We start from the raw sequence: 20,502 nt of genomic DNA, 5'->3' as shown, positions 1-20,502 counted from the left end.
TGCAGATTTAGACCTAGAGCAAGAGAATATAATTCCTTGCATGACTTGTCCATGTGTCACTGGAAAAAAAAACACACAAAAAACCAAGCAGGATCATGACACCACTCTGTGTAGCAGTGTCTTCTTTCACTGTGGCCAGCGTGTTGATTTTGACACTGTTTGCAGGGAACTGTTGATCTGTCCCTGCGCACTCAAGTTATCCTGGCCAATACCAGTCACCAGCATGCCACGAAACAAATCTTTTCAGTCAAACTTTTAACTCTTGGCATGATGGGCACAACAGCGGAGTGGTTAAGGCGTTGAACTTTCAGTCTGAGGGACCTGGGTTTGAAGCCCAGTCACAGTGCCTGGTGTGTAAAAAGTGGAGATTTTTTCCAATCCGCAGTGTCAATAGATGTGCACACCTGCTAGTGCCTGATCCCCCTTCATGCAGAAGATCAAATATGCACATTAAAGATCCTATGTCAGCGTTCGATGGGTTATGGAAAGGAGAACATACCCAGCATTGCCCTTCTGATGTCGTGAGGGAATTCTCAGGCATGGAGTAAAGACCCAAGGGGCCAGTAAATAAGGGAATAGGCTCCCGCAGGGAACCCAGGTAAAGTGCCCAGGCATTGTCCATCCCCCCATCTTATAGGATGAAATTTGTGCAAAGATGGGGTTGGTGATTACAAGGCAGTTTACGGTATACTTTGATTGCTTACCACCACCACCACCACCACCACCACTGCAGTCCCCCTTCCCCAGAACAATCAATATCATTAAGACCAAGAGGCCAAACACCAGCTGCTGGAGGTAGGGAGAACAACATGTTGGGAATCCAAGCCACACGTGTAGATGGCAAAATGTTTTGGTAGAAAATAATTGCGTGAAATTTCAGTCATAATTGAAATGAAGTAATTCTTTAGAAGCTGATTAAAATTTCAGTCCTTTGCATTTGCCTTGTGTGTATCATTCATTTTTATTACATTTCAATGCATTTTTTTTTTCTCCCCCTTTCTTCTTTTTTGTTTTGTTGAGGGGTTTTGGGTGTTTGGTTGGTTGGGAGGGTTGTTTTTTTTGGGGGGGTGGGGGTTGGGGGGGGGGGGGGGATTTCAATTTCATTTTATTTGATTGATTAATAGAAACCAAGAGTAGGCTCCCTTAAGGGCTGATCAGTGTGTTGATTTCATGCTGCTGAGGCCAGGTGTCTGCTTCTTAAAAAAAAAAAAAAAATTTAAAAAAAATTTGAAAAAAAAAGTGAAAGTGATCTAGTGAGTATGGGTCACTATTGACACTTTGAAACTGACACTGAAACTTGTGTTTTGATTTATTCTGCCCTGTGGGAGGTGGGGACAAGCAAGGAGAGTTTTGGCGTGCGTTGGAAGTGTAAAATCCACGTTTCAGTAGATATGGCATGTAGGTAGATGTATACATCTCCACCCTGGATGGAGGCAGCAAGAGAACTTTCGGTGGATAAGGTCTCACTAACAAGATGGCGTCTTTGTCCTGTACTTATGTGCTTAATGAGACCGTGGTGAAATTTCTACAGAGAGTGAGAATGGAGGCAGGGGGGAAGGGGTGGGGGGAAGTGAGGGAGGCATATTCCTATGTGAGGTAATTTTTCTAATAATGAAAAACAAAAGTTCTCCTTTTTTTTTCCTTAGGGTCTTATTTTTGTAAACCCCCACCCCCCTCCCCCACAGCTAGTAATCTTCTTTTTTCTTCAGTGGTGGTGGGGGTGTCACAAAATAAGACCCTGAGCACAAGAAAAAGACACACATACACATGCGCGCGCACACACAAATAAAACAGAGCAAAAATAATAAGTAGATAAAGTGATTTGAGGTAATTAAAGGAAGGAGGGAATTCTGCTTAATGTTCTGTCACACTACGCTGGTGATTGCAGACATCTTGTTTTAAAACTTAGAATGAATATTTGACACAAATGAAAAACACAATTAAAGATTTTTTTTTCTCTCGATCTCCCAGATCAACTTACGTGCAGACCTGCTAGTGCCCGAGCCCCGTTCACGTGTATACACGCGCAGAAGATCGAATACACGTGTTAAAGGTCCTGTAATCTGTGTCCACATTCGGTGCATTGTGGAAACAAGAACATATGCAGCAAACACTCCCCTGAAAACGGAGTATGGCTGCCTACATGGCGGGGTAAATATACATAATGGTCCTACACAAAATGTTACATGTCTGCATGGGTTTGTATATGTGCATGGCTGAAACCTGATTGAATGAAACAGAAAACAAATGATGAGCGCCCAATGGCAGCTGTCAGTCGGCTCTACCCAGGCAGGCAGCCTATTGTGCAAATGTCTCCGTGTTTGCAAAGCGCTTGGAGCTTGGTCTCCGACTGAGGATAGGCGTATCATATCTTATCATATCATCAAAATTATTTGATGGCCTTTGTGAAAGGGAAGTTGTTATAGTAACTTGAGCATTTTTTTTTTAATACACACACACACACACACACACACACACACACACACACACATATATATATATATGTATATGATTATGTTCCCAGTGAATGTAGATACTTGATGACGCGTTTTCATGTGAGTAAGGCTTCATTAACTCACCATCAACAATATGCGAAACAGTGACATCTTGAAAACAAATGCGCTTGATATCAGGGTAATATTTCGTCTGTTATGAATTAAGTATTGGTCTGAAAACTTAAAACAGGTCTGTGATTCAAACTGAAGTCGGATACAGTCCACTGACTAAGTAATGAGGTAAATGATTTGACAGCGATGCACACTTTACTTTCCACCACTGATATCATCTTGTGACCTTGGGTTTGCTCCTTCTGTTCTTCTCATTCCTGTTACTGCTTTTCTGTTCTTTCTCTGTTTTTCTCTTCTTTGTTTTTTTCTTCTTCTCCAAACCTGAAGAGACACTGAGAGAGAGAGAGAGAGTCAAAGGGAAAAGTATTTGAATGTCAGGCCTCTGGCCCATAACAGAGAGAGAGAGAGTAGGAAATATGTACATAATTATGTTAATGACTTACATGTTGTAGGTGGACAGACAGGTGGGTGGGAGGGGGGGGAGTTGGAGGGGGGGGGGGAGTGGGAAGTGGAAGGAGAATGGAGTTGCTTTGGTGCTTTTTGGAAGTTGGATGCTGTGTTTTTCTTTGTTCTTCTCTCTGTCTCTGTTTCTGTCTCTCTTTCTCTTGGTTTTTGTTTTTGTTTGTTTGTTTTTTGCTTTTACTGTGTTGTGACCATTTTTCCGGTTTGTGTTTGGCCCAACCCTGTCTGTGTGTGTTCTTCTTCCACAGGTTTGTGAAAGAGCATATTGATAGTGTTGCCCACTTTTCACCCCCACCTAAACTCATGGGGTTTGGGGGAGAGTTTTTTGTTTTCTTTTTGTTTTGTTTTTTGTTTTTTAATTTGTTTGATTGTATGGAAGCCAGGCAGACAGACCAGTGGTCAGACTTCACCTGTGCACAGTGTGGGAGAGACGGTCACTCCCCGGCCCGTATTGGCCTGTCCAGCCCCACACTGGACGCTGAATCAATCCCCACCCAGTAAAGAACACGACTCCATAGTCTCTCCTGAGACTGACAAATGCCTGTCTAATTTTGTATCGAACTGAGTCTCTGTGTCTGTGCATGTGTGTGTGTGTGTATTGTATTGTATTGTATTGTATTATATTGAATTACTCTTTTTTGTCACAACAGATTTCTCTGTATGAAATTTGGCCTACTCTCCACAGGGAGAGCGCATTGCCACACAATTCCTTTTTTTTTTTCTTGCCTTGCAGTTTTTTATTTGCTTTCCTATCCTGTGTGTGTGTGTGTGTGTGTGTGTGTGTGTGTGATATTCATGTGTGTGTGTGTGTTTCATATTCCTTCAGAATTATTGTTGGAACATAAATCAGAGTTGATGACTGGTCTCTTTCCTCGTTGGATTAAACACTGCTAGATGTGTGTGTGTGTGTGTGTGTGTGTGTGTGTTGATCACTTTCCTCATTGAATTTAACATGGATATACATATATATATATATATATAGAGAGAGAGAGAGAGAGAGAGAGAATCACTTTCCTAAGTTGAATTTAACATGGATATACTTTTTTGTGTATGTGTGTATAATTTTTTTTATTAAGTTTATGTGGACAGTGTATCTTAATTCAGTTCACAGATGGAACAAGCACCAGGTCAAAGTGTTACACTGTCCCCTGCTAGAAAACTTTAGCCATGCCTTTTTGTTTTCCTGTTGGCCTTGAATGACTTGCACACCCACCCCTACACCCTCAACCCCACACCCACATCCCCACACCCACACCCTTACCCCCACACTCACACCCGTACCTCCACACAAGACTTTTTTGTGTCGCAGATGTGTTCACCTTCCCTCCTTCCGTGTCAATATAAAACACAATCATTTGAAGTTGTATGTAACGTGCACTCTGATCGTTCCATGGTTGTTTGAAGCTCGATTGTTTGAAGCCATGTCTCACATACTCACTGATGTTTATGTGTGTATTTAAAACATGATCGTTTGAAGCTGTATGTAACATGGGCTCTGATCTTTCTGTACATGTATAAAATATCATCATTTGGAGCTGTGTCTAGCACACACACACACTGGTGTTTACGTTTGTGTATAAAACTTGATCGTTTGAAGCTGTATTCTAAAAAAAGACAACACAAAAAAAAAAAAACCCAAAAAACTTATCTTTTAGTGTGCATATGAAACATGACCATTTGAAGCTGTGTTCTAACACACACTGATCTTTACATGTGTATATAAAGCGTGATCATTCAGAGTGGTATTTTATTTCTAGCAAACACTCTGATCTAAAACGCACCCTCTACCTCTGTGTTCTCATGTAACTTTGTTAATTGGCAAGTTGTCAGTGCAGCGGCTAAGGTGGCTTATTGTCATCTTGGATCAACCTTTCCCCATCTGTTGCTGTTGCCGAGACTGATGAATTGATATGTTGGGAATCTCCCCCCACCGCCCCCCTCCAACACCCAACACCCAACACCCTCCCTCTCTCCAAAGTGGTTTTGGTCAATATTTCTGCTTATTTAATCCAGTCATTGATCCATGGTGTTTATTTTCGGACAAGTCAGCATTTACAGTGGGACTTGACACCGGGTGGTCATTCGTGTTCTGTGTCTGTGTGTGTGTGTGTTAGGAATTCGTTTCTTCTGTTGTGAGTGTGTGTTGGCCCAGAAGGTGAAAGAACTAGAGAAAAAAAAAAAAAAAAAAAAACCAGTGTTTTCTGGTTTGGTGGTGGCTTCTTACACGTCTTGGGAAAATTTGCATTTTTCTGTCAGTTGGATATGTCCGTGTAAAAAAAAAAAAAAAAAAAGACCCCCTGCCCCCACCCCCACACCTATCCAGTTTTTGTAGTTGTCTGTTTAGTCATACTGACTGTGAAGATGCAACACTGTTTTCTGGTGTTTCTAATTTTGATGAAAGAGTTACAGTATTTTAGGCAGAAGGTTTTATTGTGTGTGCGATAAAAATATTTTTTTTAAATCCTTGTCACCTCACTGAGATAAGACAGAGCTGACAGGTCAGGATGTCAGTGAAAGGTTGTCACCTCACTGAGATAGGACAGAGCCTAGGAGTCAGGACGTCAGTGAAGGGTTGTCGCCTCACCAAGATAAAACAGAACTGACAGGTAGGATGTCAGTGAAGGGCTGTCACCTCACCGAGATAAGACAGAGCTGACATGTCAGGATGTCAGTGAAGGGCTGTCACCTCACTGAGATAAGACAGAGCTGACAGGTCAGGATGTCAGTGAAAGGTTGTCACCTCACTGAGATAAGACAGAGCTGACAGGTCAGGATGTCAGTGAAAGGTTGTCACCTCACTGAGATAAGACAGAGCCTACAGGTCAGGACGTCAGTGAAGAGCTGTCACCTCACCAAGAAAAGACAGAGCTGACAGGTAGGATGTCAGTGAAAGGTTGTCACCTCACCGAGATAAGACAGAGCTGACAGGTAGGATGTCAGTGAAGGGCTGTCACCTCACCGAGATAAGACAGAGCTGACAGGTAGGATGTCAGTGAAAGGTTGTCACCTCACCGAGATAAGACAGAGCTGACAGGTAGGATGTCAGTGAAGGGCTGTCACCTGTCCGAGATAGGATAGAGCTGACAGGTAGGATGTCAGTAAAGGGCTGTCGCCTTACTGAGATAGGACAGAGCCTACAGGTCAGGAAGTCAGTGAAGGGCTGTCACCTCACCGAGATAAGACAGAGTTTACAGGTCAGGATGTCAGTGAAGGGCTGTCACCTCACTGAGATGAGACAGAGCTGACAGGTCAGGATGTCAGTGAAGGGCTGTCACCTCACTGAGATAGGACAGAGCTGACAGGTCAGGATGTCAGTGAAGGGCTGTCACCTCACTGAGATGAGACAGAGTTTACAGGTCAGGATATCAGTGAAGGGCTGTCACCTCACTGAGATGAGACAGAGCTGACAGGTCAGGATGTCAGTGAAGGGCTGTCACCTCACTGAGATAGGACAGAGCTGACAGGTAGGATGTCAGTGAAAGGTTGTCACCTCACTGAGATAGGACAGAGCCTACAGGTCAGGATGTCAGTCACCATTCTTTATTTTGTTGTTGTTGTTTTTAATGAAGAATAACCTTTCACTAAAGAAGCTTGACATCCAAAGTGACATAACAACCAATCACACTAAGTTAAAGCTGAATCACTGTTGTTTCTTTCTTTTCTTTTTTTTTTTCTTTTTTTTTTTTTTAAGATTTTGATGCAGCTTGAAATCAGTATAGAAAACACAACTGTATGTTGTGCTGACTTATTTCCAGTTTGTTTGGGGTTTTTTTGTTTGTTTGTTTTTTCCTGAGAAGTGAAAACCAAGTAATGTAAATAGTAATAACTGTATTTATACAGCACTGTGCGGACACAAATCAAAGCACTTTCAAGCCCATCTTCCACATGCCTGCATAACTCTGAACTAGAGGGACGAAAGACAAAGTTTATAAACACATGTAGATAGAAGACTAGAGATGCTATGGTCAGAAAAAGGGAATTGTATGGAGGAGTGAAAGTGAAAGAAACCAGTGAAATGTAGTGGCTTGACTGCGAAGGAAGGAAGGAAGGAAAAAAAGTGGATGTTTGAAATGGTAAAAGGGACAACAAACAATTCTTTTTCGGTTTTCAGTTTCTTAAGGAGGTGTCATTGCATTCAGACAAATGCATACACGCTACACCACATCTGCTTGGCAGATGCCTGACTATCAGCATAACCCGACACCTATCATGTGTGGATTTTTTTTACAGAATTTTGCCAGAGGACAACATTCTTGCTGCCATGGGCATTTTTTCCACTGCACCGAATGCATGCTGCACATGCAATCTTGGGTTTGTCATCTCATCCAAATGACTAGATGCTCCAGTTTGGTTTTCCGAGAAGAGGCAAGACCAGGATTGGAACCCATACCTTCACAAACAATGCGTCGGCAGAGAAGCATCTTAACCACTTTGTCACCTTCCTCCTGCACCAAACCGAAAAACAATAGTGTAGAAGTAAATAACTTCAAACATTGCGTGCTGCTCTTCTTCCTATAGGTCCACGAGGTGATGGTAGCCGCTGAACATAACTGGTGGCAGGCTGACCCAGTCCCCCGCCCGGAACGTCCGGTCATCAGCGTCAATAGGCGGGGTTTAGTAAGTGCGTGGTGTCGTCGTGCATGCGTTGAATCGGAACTCACAGGCTCTGCCTGGACACCACCACCACCACCGCCAAAAGGGATTCAGTTGTGCATAGCTACAGGGTCTCCTCTGGTGTGTGGCCTGAGGTGTAGCTGAACATTGACAGCTGCAGGACCTTGACTGAATGAGTCTAGGTGTAGCAATGTGCAAGGGGGAGGATGGGTGGGGGAGGGGACTGGATTAGCTGTGTGATACAGTAGTAGTGCAGGGTCTCCTCTGTTGTGTGGGCTGGGGGTAGCTGAACATTGACAGCTACAGGGGCAGGGACGGTGATGACTGACTGAGTTAAGGTGTGGCAATGGGCAAGAGGAGGGTTTTGAGGAGGGTTGGGATAAACTGTATGATTTAGTGCTGTAGTGCAGGTCTCCTCTGGTGTGTGGCCTGATGGTAGCTGAACAGTGACCTGTCACAAGAGGGGTGTGACTTAGGTGACTGAATGAGTTCCAGTGTAGCAATGTACATGTGGGAGGAGGGGGGGGAGCTAGGATGAGCAGTGCAAGAGTAATGTCTTTGAAATGGCTTCAGAAAAACAACAGAAAACACCATCAAACATGGTGCAGTAGGAACAAATGAATAAATAAATAAATAAATAAAAGATTCTAAAAACTCAGGAACAGATTCAGAAGGATAGGACTAACTCTTATTGCTTATCATGTCTGTGGCAGAGTCTGGAAGCTTTTTTTCTTTTTTCTTTTTTTCTTTTTTTTTTATTTTACCTGATTCATTTCCTGCGTTTGTTGGATTATTTTAGTTTTGTTTCATTTGATTTGTTTTGTTTGTTTGTTTTGTTTGTTTTTATTTTCCGAAGCCAAAGAGATGGACACTTTTTGATAGCCTAATTTCAATTCTACATGTGTGCATTATGGCCAGACAATTTCATCTTCTTGTGAGGCCTGCTGGAGAAGATTGTGACGATCCCCACATGATTGAATTTGACATGGAAAATGTTTGGTCACATTTTTCCAGCTGAATGAAGATCATTGACAGAATTTGTGCTGGAGCAAAAAGACTTGGATTGGTTTCTGTGTCTGGAAAGATTGTGAAGGTAGTGACTGTGTCTGTACGATAGCAAAGAAAACTGTGCCAAACAAACAAACAAAAAACAAACTTGGATTGGATTCTACATCTAAAGATTGTGAAGGTGGTGAAAGTGACTTTGTGGCGAAAGAAAGAAAAGACTTGAGCGTTGCAGAAAGACTGATCATTAAAGGAAAGACTCGAGCGTAGAAGAAAGAAACTGAGCGTTAAAGAGAAGACTTGAGCGTTGTGATTCTTGTCGTCGGTGAGCCATGGCCCACGAGCATCACCCAGCAGACATCCACACGCATCTGCACAGCAAAAACTTCCTTTTTCTTGATGATGAAACTCTGGTAAATGATGCAGCTTTTCTTTATTTTCCCTTCTTTTTTGAGGGGGGGTGGAGGTGTGTGTGTGTGGGGGGGGGGGGTTTAATAGTTGCATGTCTGTCTTTTTCTATTCTAACATTTCCTTGCTGGCTTCAGGGCTTTTATTCAAGTTTTTTGTTTGTTTGTTTGTTTTTGGGAGGGGGGGTGAGTGGTGAGGGGGGTGTTAATTGTTGGAGGTCCCAGGGACTCTTTTTAATTCTAGGGGATCCCAGACTACCTTCAGAGCATCACTCTTATGCCTCACATTCTAATCAACTCTGTATTTGTTGCACATATAAGGCAGGTGTTACTTGATATTCCTTCTTGTCGAAACCGGCCAGGTTTCTGGGCCAAGGAGTGGTGGTGAAGGGAAAGAACTAGTTGGAGAGAACTGGTTTGTAGCAGATGCTTCTTTTGTCCGACTGTTTTGAATGTCCCAGGGCCCCCTGATCAGTGCACACGTAATGGGTCCTTTCCACTTTAAGAGCATCAGGGATGCACATGTATGCATTACTTTAAGTCCTGATCTTTTCTTTTCTCCTCCTCCTTCCTTCTCCAGTATAGCTTCCTTTCCTTCCTTCCTTCCTTCCATGCTCTCCTGATTTATCTCTCTTTTCCTTCCTTCCTTCCTTCCTTCCTTTCTTTCTTTCTTCCTTCCTTCCTTCCTTCCTTTCTTTCTTCCTTTCTTTCTCCCTCCTCCTCGTTCCCCCTCCCCCCACCCTCTCTGTCACCTCTCCCCTATCTGTCTCTGACAAGTGATGTTCAAGACTGTTACTGTCAGCTGACTCCTCAAACGCATCAATGAGTAGACTCAGTGGGCCTGACAGACTGAGAATACACTGATCAGGAACTAGGCAGATAGGGGGGAAGATTGATTATGACATAGGTCAGATTGATTATGACATAGGGAGATGTGATGGAAGATTGATCATGACATAGGTCAGATTGATTATGACCTAGGTAGTTGTGATGGAAGATTGATTATGACCTAGGTAGATGTGATGGAAGATTGATTATGACACTGGTAGATGTGATGGAAGATTGATTATGACATAGGGAGATGTGATGGAAGATTGATTATGACATAGGGAGATGTGATGGATGATTGATTATGACCTAGGTAGATGTGATTGATTATGACATAGGTGGATGTGATGGAAGATTGCTTATGACCTAGGTGGATGTGATGGAAGCTTGATTATGGCATAGGTGGATATGATGGAAGATTGATTATGACCTAGGTAGATGTGATGGATGATCGATTTCAACATAGGTAGATCGAAATAGGGAGATGTCATGGAAGATTGATTATGAACGAGGTACGTGTTATTGATGATTGATTATGACATAGGTACGATGGTAGATCGATAATGACATAAGCAGATAAATGACAGAAAATTCTGACATAGGCAGACATGATTAAAGACTGATGTTATAAACTAGGTAGATGTGACGGAAACTTTGATTTTGTGATTGGTAGATGTGATGGAAGATTGATCATAAACTAAGTGCATATGAAGGAAGATTAATTATGACACAGGTAGATATGATGGAAGATTATCATTATGAACAAGGTATATGTGATGGAAAATTGATTATGAACTTGGTAGATGTGATGGAAGATTGATTGTGATGTAGGTAGATATGATGGAACATTGATTATGAAATAGATGGATATGATTGAAAATTGGTTATGAAATAGGTAGATAATTATGAAAGATACCTACAGAAATAATGGCAATATCCACACTTCTTTCCCTGTACTTTTCCATTCACAAGATGGAAAAACTTGTAAATTGGTTGATAACATAGTAATATATACTAAACATTTCTTTCCTCTCCACTCTTTGACTGGCCTTCTCTATCTCTCTTGACAGGGGAAGAAGTGTAGAGTACATAATTATAACAATGTTATTTAAACAAATTTACGATTTTTCTGCTGTGGAATGAAAGTGAATGGAAAGAACTCGGAGAAGAAATGTGGATATTGCTGAAATGGTCAAATGTGTGCAAATCGTAATCATAACAGTCAAATGCCGATCATGCATATACACGCTCAAATGCTCAAGAACAATTTCATAAAAGAAGAAAGACATTTCATTGGATCACACACACACACACACACACACACACACACACACACACACACACACAATCTCTCTCTCTCTCTCTCTCTCTCTCACACACACACACACACACACACACACACACACACACCTTCCCTCTGCCCTGTCTCACCCTTGCCCTCCACCACCTTTGCCAGTTGCTGTTGGTAGAGCCATCAGTCATGGTTTTCACAGCTGTTTTTATAGCGAGTCGTTACTTTTATGATGTCCTCACTCACCTGAGAGTCGTGGCACACTACATGCATTGTCTGAAGTACATTATGGAGTGTGTGTGTGTGTGTGTGTTTGTGTGTGTGTGTGTGTGTGTGGTTTTGGATAGCTTCCTTTGGTTTGGTCTTGGTGGGTTAGGGGAAGTTTTGGGGTCATGCTCACGCACACAAGGCACACGCACACAGCCATGCAAAATGATACAACACACACGAACACATGGTGTCATATGTGTAAACATCTAATTATCCATGCACACTCACATGTGCACACTTACGTGCTTATGCAGACATACACACACACACACACACACATTTATGCATACACACAGACACATACACATGCACACTTATACACACAGACACATACACACAAAGTAATGCATACACATATTTAGACATAAACACTCACACATACACACACACACACACACACACACACACACACACACACACACACACACACACACACACACAAAATCATTCAGATACAACTGCTGAAGTCAGTGTAGAAGTGTATTACACTCTTTCTTTCTAATTTGGTAACCATTCACACGTGGGTGGAGTGAGGAAAATGGGAATGAAGCACCTTTTCCAAGGACATAACATCATTCTGAAATGGGGCATCAAGCACTGAGCAGTTCTGAACACCGGATCAGATGCCCAAGCCTTACCAATGCAGATAATGAATAAATCAAACCAGACAGACAAACAACATTTGTCCTTGCACTAGATTATGAATAAATCAGACAGACAATCAGCCTTTGTCCTTGCACTCCATTCAGAAAATAACAAAACGACTGAAATCATTGAACAAGTTGCTGGGTTGTATAACTTGTCAACAACAGTTAAGGCACTGTGACCTTCATAGTGCATGATGTATGTTATCCGCTGAGCCCAACAAACACTGTCCTGGAGAAGAGCTGGAATCCCCAGCATGTACACCCTGCTGAAACAAGAGACACATGCTCTGGCTGGGTCATGTAGTGAGAATGGATGATGGCAGGATCCCCAATGATCTTCTTTACAGAGAACTGGTACATGGAAAACGTCCCACAGACAGACCCCAACTGTGCTATAAAGACATCTGGAAGAGAGATCAGAAGGCCTTGAATGTCAGCACCTGGGAAACTGCAGCCTCAGAACAATTGGCTTGGAGACGGACAGTGCAGAAAGGCCTCTCCAAGTTCAAAGAGATGCATTCACACCATTCCGAAGCAAAGAGACTGAGGAGGAAGGCCCAAAGCCACACAGACAGACAGACAGACAGACCAGCATCAGATTTCACCTGTGCACAGTGTGGGAGGGTCTGTCACTCCTGTATCGGCCTGTCCAGCCACACCTGACGCTGTATCAGTCACCACCCAGAGTGTAACTCCATAACTGACGGATGCCTATCTTCTTGAGGCTATGTAATGCCCATTGTTGGTTTGTTGTCTGCAGATGTTTCCTTGTGCATGCTCTTTTATGGATGACATTCATTGCCTGAGATATAAAAAAAAAAAAAAAATTTAAAAAAAATTGGATGTTCAGTTAAAGTCTGCATTTTTTGCCGCATTGCTTGCTCAGGTGTTTGATTTTGTATTTATTCGTCTAAAAGGTTGACTTGGATTTGATCATCTTTTTGTCTGTATTTTATTTGTTGTTTTCTCTACTTTTTAATTTTTTTTCACACAACCCTTACACAGCACAACATGCATGCATAAACACACACACATGTGCACACATGTACCTGTTCAGTATTCATATTTTATCATTCTGGACAGAATGAGTTAAAGAGTAACAGAGCTGAGAGAGAAGAGAAGAGGAAGATCCATTAACAAGCTATTAAGATGTGAGCACAATATGATTCAAAACACAATAACAACGAAAAGAAAAGACCAACTCCCTCAAACAGATTGTGAGCACACAGTATGGTTTGATTTTTTTTTTTTTTTTTTTCAAAACAAAACAGAACCATATCAGTCCACACTGGCATTTGATATACTTAATAATGATCCTGATATTATGATACAGTACACATATATTAGTGTATACTTTCATACAGTTGCACATGGAGACAAACAAGAAAAAAAAAATATATATATATACACCTAGACAGTAATAATACACATGCATATATATGAGAAGAATATGATATATATACATAGATGCATACAAGAAGAAAAGATGTATATATATATACATATATATATATAAAATAAAAATTATATATACACCAAGACATTGGTACTTATACATGTATACATGCACACACACACACACACACAAATATATATATATATAGATATTTATTTATTTACATATGTATCTATGATTACATATAACCTCAATTGATCCCTTGCAGTCCGAGTTTGTCAAGGGGCACAAGCGGACACCCAGTGACATTGAGTTTCGGGAACTGACCCGTCGTGACGCGCAGTCTGCCCTGACGAAAGAGCTGAACAAGCTGCTGACCACTGGAGACCCGCAGACCCAGCAGGTCAGACCCCATTCACCCCACACTGTGTGGTTGTGTTTCACTCATTCGCCTTCTGTGAATCTTTCACTCTGTTATATTTTAAGCATATTTAAACGCTCTTTTGTGCTATACAAGTTCTCTGAAACACCTAAGAAGCTCTTAACTTTGCACTTTATTATATGTTAAACATATTTTAAACATATTTGAACGTGCATCTGCACTATGCATCTGTTCTCTGAAACATCTCTAACTTTGGAACAGAAAAAAAAAAATTCACTTTGAGTACAGATTGGAAATTCTGTGTACAAATTTTCACAGATCTTCAAGCAATCTTGCTATTGATGGTTATCGCTTTGTTCTTGGTGTGAAGCATCTATGCTACTCCTCTTAGTTTTGTCAGGAATGTCGTGGTCTCCACCCAAACTGCAGTATTATTAACTCCTTGAGAGCCCCAGGACAGAAATTTCTGTCTGCATCAGTGCAGGAATTTCCCTCTTGCAAAATTGTGAAATCCATGTGAAATTGTCAGAGCAAAAAAAAAAAAGCTTGGCACTGGAGTGGTTAATGCTGTTTCTTTTTTATTTTGGGGGTGAGGTGGGGGGTGAGGAGGGGGGGCTCAGGGTGGGAGGGGGTTGCCACAACATCTGCACTGTTTCAGTGGCATTACTCCCATGCACATATGCCGCTCATTCCGAGTTCCCATGCATGGCCCCGCCCCGGTTCATCTGTCACAGTCCCAGCTTTGACAGTCCACAGGAAACCATCAGTGATATTTGGTAAATTGTATAATTATTGTATATTGCATTGCATTGTGTTGTGGTGCATTATTTTGTATTTCTGTGGGCAGAAAGCCAAGGCGGAGTTTGAGGACTTTGAGACTCTGTTTGGACGATTTTTGCGAGAGTCTGGCACTGCTCTGGAATGGGAGAAGATCAAACTGCTGGACGATGCAGCGGTGAGTGCACACGTACTGTGTGGGATGGGGCTGTGGGTGCACATGCACCATGGGGGATGAGGCTGTAAGTACACATGCACAGTGGAGGATGGGATGATGAGTGCACCCATACTGCATGGGACAGGGATGTGAGTGCACACGTACTGCTGGGGATGGGGCTGTGAGTGTACAATGAGTACACACAAACTGCAGGGGAGGGGGCTGTGAGTACACACAAACTGCAGGGGAGGCAGGGAGGGGGCTGTGAGTACACACAAACTGCAGGGGAGGGGGCTGTGAGTACACACAAACTTTAACATTGCCATTTTCTCTGTAAATACTTTTTTCTGCCAATAACAAATTTGGCTTAAACATAGTATGAAAAACAATCTTCACAGTCATACCAATAATAGGTTGTAAGTCTGCCGAATTTAGCAGTACCACTAACAGTTTTATTTCGTTAAGGTGCATTCTGAAATCCAAAAATTCGAAAAACTGCTTCCCACTGACTTGCTGGAAGGTAGGTTGTGTTTGGTGAGAAGACACGACCTTGTTTTTCTTGTTCACATTTAAAAGGAAAGAAAAAAAATTCTGGACAGAACACATACACTGAAACTAACTACACCATCAACGTATTTCCAACATATCAACATCCTATAGTGGACACTGAATTAACTGGAATGAACATAAAAGAAAGATTGAAGCAATCATTTCTTCAGCAGCCCACTGTCAGTGGGTTTGTGCAGATCTAGAGATCTATCATGTGTTGTGATGTGTCGTGAAGCGATGGCAATGTCTCCTTTACCGCCGAAATAAAAGAATAATCAAGATATAAAAAAAGTACACAAAAAACATGATTCAAAGGGATGATTCAAAGGGTGCTGTCACGTCCAATACAATCACATCTGTTTATCGCTTGAAGAAGAAAACGTCAGCATTGCCTTAAGTATTAAATTCAGTAAAATAACGTCAGATGCACCGTAGCAATGGGGATTAGTCTGCTTGCTTCGGAACTGAACATGCACTGGTTCAATCTCGCTTGCATGCCCTTTTTTTTTTCTTTTTTTTTTTCTCCCAAGTTTATTTTATATACATACATCCATCCATCCATCCATACATACATATATATGTATATAGATATATAGCGATATATATACTTTTTTTTCTCTTTTTTTTATCATATTTGATATAGAACACTTTTTAATGAATTCTTTCTTTGATTCTTTCTTTCTTTCTTCTTTTCTTTCATTGATTGAAGAATTTCTCTCTTTCTTTTTGTAAACAAATTGAGTATATGTAATTACTGCAATTCTGTTGTGTGTGTGTGTGTGTGTGTGTGTGTGTGTGTGCTTTTGTCCATGTGGTAAACATTAACAAACTCCTTTTTTCAGTACTGTGTTGGTTGCAACCTCCATTCCTTTGTGCTGGCTATTTGTACTGCATCACCAATGCTTGGAGGTACACTGACAGAATTTGTTGGGCGCTGGACTTCTGATCCTGTGTTCACCGGCGGTCAGGGTTCAAGGCCCCTGTTTTGGGCATGGTGTTGTTACTCTGATTTTCCTCACTCCACCCAGGTGGGAATGGGTACCTGGGTCTTTGGGTCAGGGGGACGATTAAAACAGCAGAAGGAGAGGATTGTGCCCCTGCCTTCCTGTGCTGAGCCCTAGACAGAATACAGAACACAGTGGACATCCAACTCACTGCCCCGTACGGGCTGAAAACGGCTATCATGGGACCTTGGACCCTTGTTCTGAAAGGCCGGTGTGCGTGTGCATGCAGGTGAACCCCTACGCCAGCCTGACAGCGCCCAGCGACAAGCGTGCCAAGGAACTGCTGTCACAGCTGGTGGTGATGAAGCTGAACGGGGGGCTGGGCACCAGCATGGGCTGCACCGGGCCCAAGAGCGCCATCTGCGTCCGCAACGAGCTCACCTTCCTCGACCTCAACGTCCAGCAGATTGAGGTGCGTGTGGGGTTGTTGGGCTGTTGGTGTGGTCTGGTGTGGGGTGGGTTTGGTGTGGTTTGGTGTGGGGTTGTATGGTGTGGTTTGGTTGTGGTGTTGTATGGTGTAGGGGTTGTGGTGTGTTTGTGGTTTTGTGTGGTGCTTGTGGTGTGGTGTGGTGTGGGGGCTGTGTGGTGTGGTTTGCTTGTGGTGTGGCGTGGTGTGGTGTAGGGGCTGTGTGGTGTGGTTTGGTTGTGGTGTTGTGGTGTGGTGTAGGGGCTGTGTGGTGTGGTTTGGTTGTGGTGTTGTGGTGTGGTGTGGGGGCTGTGTGGTGTGGTTTGGTTGTGGTGTTGTGGTGTGGTGTGGGGGCTGTGTGGTGTGGTTTGGTTGTGGTGTTGTGGTGTGGTGTGGGGGCTGTGTGGTGTGGTTTGGTTGTGGTGTTGTGGTGTGGTGTGGGGGCTGTGTGGTGTGGTTTGGTTGTGGTGTTGTGTGGTGTGGTGTGGGGGCTGTGTGGTGTGGTTCGGTTGTGGTGTTGTGGTGTGGTGTGGGGGCTGTGTGGTGTGGTGTGGGGGCTGTGTGGTGTGGTTTGGTTGTGGTGTTGTGGTGTGGTGTGGGGGCTGTGTGGTGTGGTTTGGTTGTGGTGTTGTGGTGTGGTGTGGGGGCTGTGTGGTGTGGTTTGGTTGTGGTGTTGTGGTGTGGTGTGGGGGCTGTGTGGTGTGGTTTGGTTGTGGTGTTGTGGTGTGGTGTGGGGGCTGTGTGGTGTGGTGTGGTTGTGGTGTGGCGTGGTGTGGGGGCTGTGTGGTGTGGTTTGGTTGTGGTGTTGTGGTGTGGTGTGGGGGCTGTGTGGTGTGGTTTGGTTGTGGTGTGGCGTGGTGTGGGGGCTGTGTGGTGTGGTTTGGTTGTGGTGTTGTGGTGTGGTGTGGGGGCTGTGTGGTGTGGTTTGGTTGTGGTGTTGTGGTGTGGTGTGGGGGCTGTGTGGTGTGGTTTGGTTGTGGTGTGGTGTGGTGTGGGGGCTGTGTGGTGTGGTTTGGTTGTGGTGTTGTGGTGTGGTGTGTGGGCTGTGTGGTGTGGTTTGGTTGTGGTGTTGTGGTGTGGTGTGGGGGCTGTGTGGTGTGGTTTGGTTGTGGTGTTGTGGTGTGGTGTGGGGGCTGTGTGGTGTGGTTTGGTTGTGGTGTTGTGGTGTGGTGTGGGGGCTGTGTGGTGTGGTTTGGTTGTGGTGTTGTGGTGTGGTGTGGGGGCTGTGTGGTGTGGTTTGGTTGTGGTGTTGTGGTGTGGTGTGGGGGCTGTGTGGTGTGGTTTGGTTGTGGTGTTGTGGTGTGGTGTAGGGGTTGTGGTGTGTTTGTGGTTTTGTGTGGTGCTTGTGGTGTGGTTGTGGGGTTTTGTGGTGTGGTTGTGGTATGAGGTGGTATGTTATGGGTGTTGTGAAGTGTGGTGTGGGGTGGTATGGTATGGTATGGTTGTGGTTTAGTGTGGGGTCATGGTTTGGTGCAGGATTGGTATTTGTGGTGTTGTGTGGTGTTTTTGGTTTGTTGTAATGTTACATAATATGTTGCAGCATGTGTGATTTACCATGTAGTGCAATGTGATGTTGTGTGGTGTGGTGTGGTGTGTGTGATGTGGTGTGTGTGATGTGGTGTGTTTGATTCTGATAGTACATGAGTAAAACCCAGAAACATATACAAAGGAGTAGGAGGTGGACCCCACATGTTACTTGAATTCCTCCCCTCCAGTCTAGGAAAAAGGAAAGTGGAGACCACCATGTGCAGGCTTCACACAGGTGACCCTTGTCCAGCAAGTTCTCTGATCTTCAGAGGTGAAGAAGCTCCACGATGTGTGCTGTACAGCCAGACTTTGAGTGTTGGGCATCTTCCGGCTGACTGCTGGGATCTGCGTAGTATGAGACACAAAACATTTGACAGCCAGCTCTATGAAGAGCTTGTTCTGGGATGTTCCTTTGGTGGTTCTTTTTTAATTTCTTGGGTGAAATCAATATTTTTGTCTTGATTTGAATTTTAGGTGAACTGAAACAGATGTTGGCAAATCAGTCTGTTTATTTCATTTTATTATCAAAATTTTTTATCTGATTTAGATTTTAGGTGGGTTGAGCAAGATGGGGTGAATTGGTCTTTTTAACGTTGTTATGGCAGATCCTTTAACATTATTTTGGGTTCTTTTTGACTGGTTTTAAGAACTGACAGGTTTTCAGCCCCGAAATGGCTAAATTGGTTTTGATGTGATGTTTGTGCAGCATCTAAACAAAATGTACGAGGTGGATGTGCCACTGGTGCTGATGAACTCCTTCAACACAGACGAGGACACCAGCAAGCTTCTCCGCAAGTACAGCCAGGTCAAGGTCACCATCCACACCTTCAACCAGAGCAGGTGATTGGCCGCTTGTAATTGTAAGGTTCGTTCATCGCACCCAGAGAGACACTGGCTGGACGTTTAAACACTTTATTCTGTTCAATGAAAAGCTACATCACAGAGAGGTCTTTACACAAAAGAGAGTCAGGGTGGAAGTGCCGTGAGTGGTCACTGCATGCAAGGAAAGGGGCAGAGAGACTGAGGCAAAGAGAGTGGTGCTGTAGGGTGGGGAAGGGATAGTTGTTCACATTCCTTGACTGCTGGTGCCAGAGCTATGATGAGGAGTGTTGGCCTAGAGGTAACGTGTCCACCTAGGAAGCGAGAGGGTCTGAGTGCACCGGTTCGATTCCCTCAGATGCCAGTAATTTCTCCCCCTCCACTAGACCTTGAGTGGTGGTCTGGATGCTAGTATTTGGATGAGATGATAAACTGAGGGTGTGTGTGCAGCATGTATGTAAAAAACCCACAGCAACAAAGGCGTTGTCCCTGGCAAAATTCTGTAGAAAAATCCACCTTGATAGGAAAACAGATTAAAAACAAATTGCAGGCAGAAAAAATACAAAAAGTGTAATTGATTTTGGGGGGGTCGGGGATGGGGGTGGGGGGAGAGAGAGAGGTGTGGGGTTGATCTTTCTGTTTCTTCTGCTTTCCATTTTCTTTTTTTTCTTTTTTTCTTTTTTAAACTGTATGGTAGTCGTGTTAGACTATGACCATCAGAACAGCAGAGAAGGCAACTGATGTCCCATATATCATGTCTTGCTCAGGTTCCATCCCCATTCTCTCAGCCAAGAGGACTGGAGGTCAAAGGGCAACTAGCCCCAAAGGCTGCAGCACTGAGGGCGAGCGCAGTCTTGCCTCCTAGTTTGAGAGTCAGTCCTCAGTCCTTCTCAAAAGACTTTGCTGTAAATGAACTCCCCCTGCAGTGGAGAAACCACTGATCATGCAGCTCTCACTTTGCTGTTGGCTGATGTCAGTCTCGGATATAAGAGGAGCATGGAGCCTATTCTTTTCTTTCTTTTTTTTCTAACTGAAACATTTGTCAGAGAGAGAACAAACGACAACCGAACAAAGGTGGGGAGATAATAGGGATGGAAGAGGTGAAGCAAGGCTTGAAATTTAAAAAAAAAAAGGGGTGATACAGATTTAAAATAATATAAGACAGAAACAAAGGAAAAAATATTTTAGCAATGCATGCTTTAACACAGTGCATAGAATAAAAACAAAACATGGATTCCATTGAGCCTGTTCTTTCATTTATGGATTATTCAGTCTGTGCATGTTGCAGATATCCTCGCATCAACAGGGAATCCCTCCTTCCAATTGCCACCAGTTTTGGTCCTGATAGTGCTGAAGGGTATGTATCTGTGTGTGTGTGTGTGTGTGTGTGAGTG

General features: G+C 43.4%; 1 protein-coding gene across 3 annotated transcripts in view; it reads left to right on the top strand.

Moving 5' to 3' along the window:
• LOC143281069 (UTP--glucose-1-phosphate uridylyltransferase-like) overlaps positions 1-20,502 on the top strand; it is a 52,236-nt gene that overhangs the window by 15,196 nt on the left and 16,538 nt on the right. Inside the window, exons 1-7 of one of the 3 annotated variants that reach the window (XM_076585989.1) lie at positions 5,109-5,184; positions 8,562-9,061; positions 13,756-13,890; positions 14,717-14,824; positions 16,586-16,768; positions 18,996-19,129; positions 20,397-20,465. In XM_076585989.1, coding sequence (XP_076442104.1) covers positions 8,981-9,061; positions 13,756-13,890; positions 14,717-14,824; positions 16,586-16,768; positions 18,996-19,129; positions 20,397-20,465 — 710 coding nt within the window. In that variant the 5' untranslated portion in view covers positions 5,109-5,184; positions 8,562-8,980. Of the gene's footprint in view, positions 1-5,108; positions 5,185-7,553; positions 7,647-8,561; positions 9,062-13,755; positions 13,891-14,716; positions 14,825-16,585; positions 16,769-18,995; positions 19,130-20,396; positions 20,466-20,502 lie in introns of those variants that run through there. The other 2 variants (XM_076585988.1, XM_076585990.1) reach the window with 2 other exon arrangements.

The sequence above is a fragment of the Babylonia areolata genome, chromosome 4 (assembly GCF_041734735.1).
Source record: "Babylonia areolata isolate BAREFJ2019XMU chromosome 4, ASM4173473v1, whole genome shotgun sequence".
Classification (NCBI taxonomy): Eukaryota; Metazoa; Mollusca; class Gastropoda; order Neogastropoda; family Buccinidae; genus Babylonia; species Babylonia areolata.
This window is presented reverse-complemented; position numbering and strand designations above follow the sequence as displayed.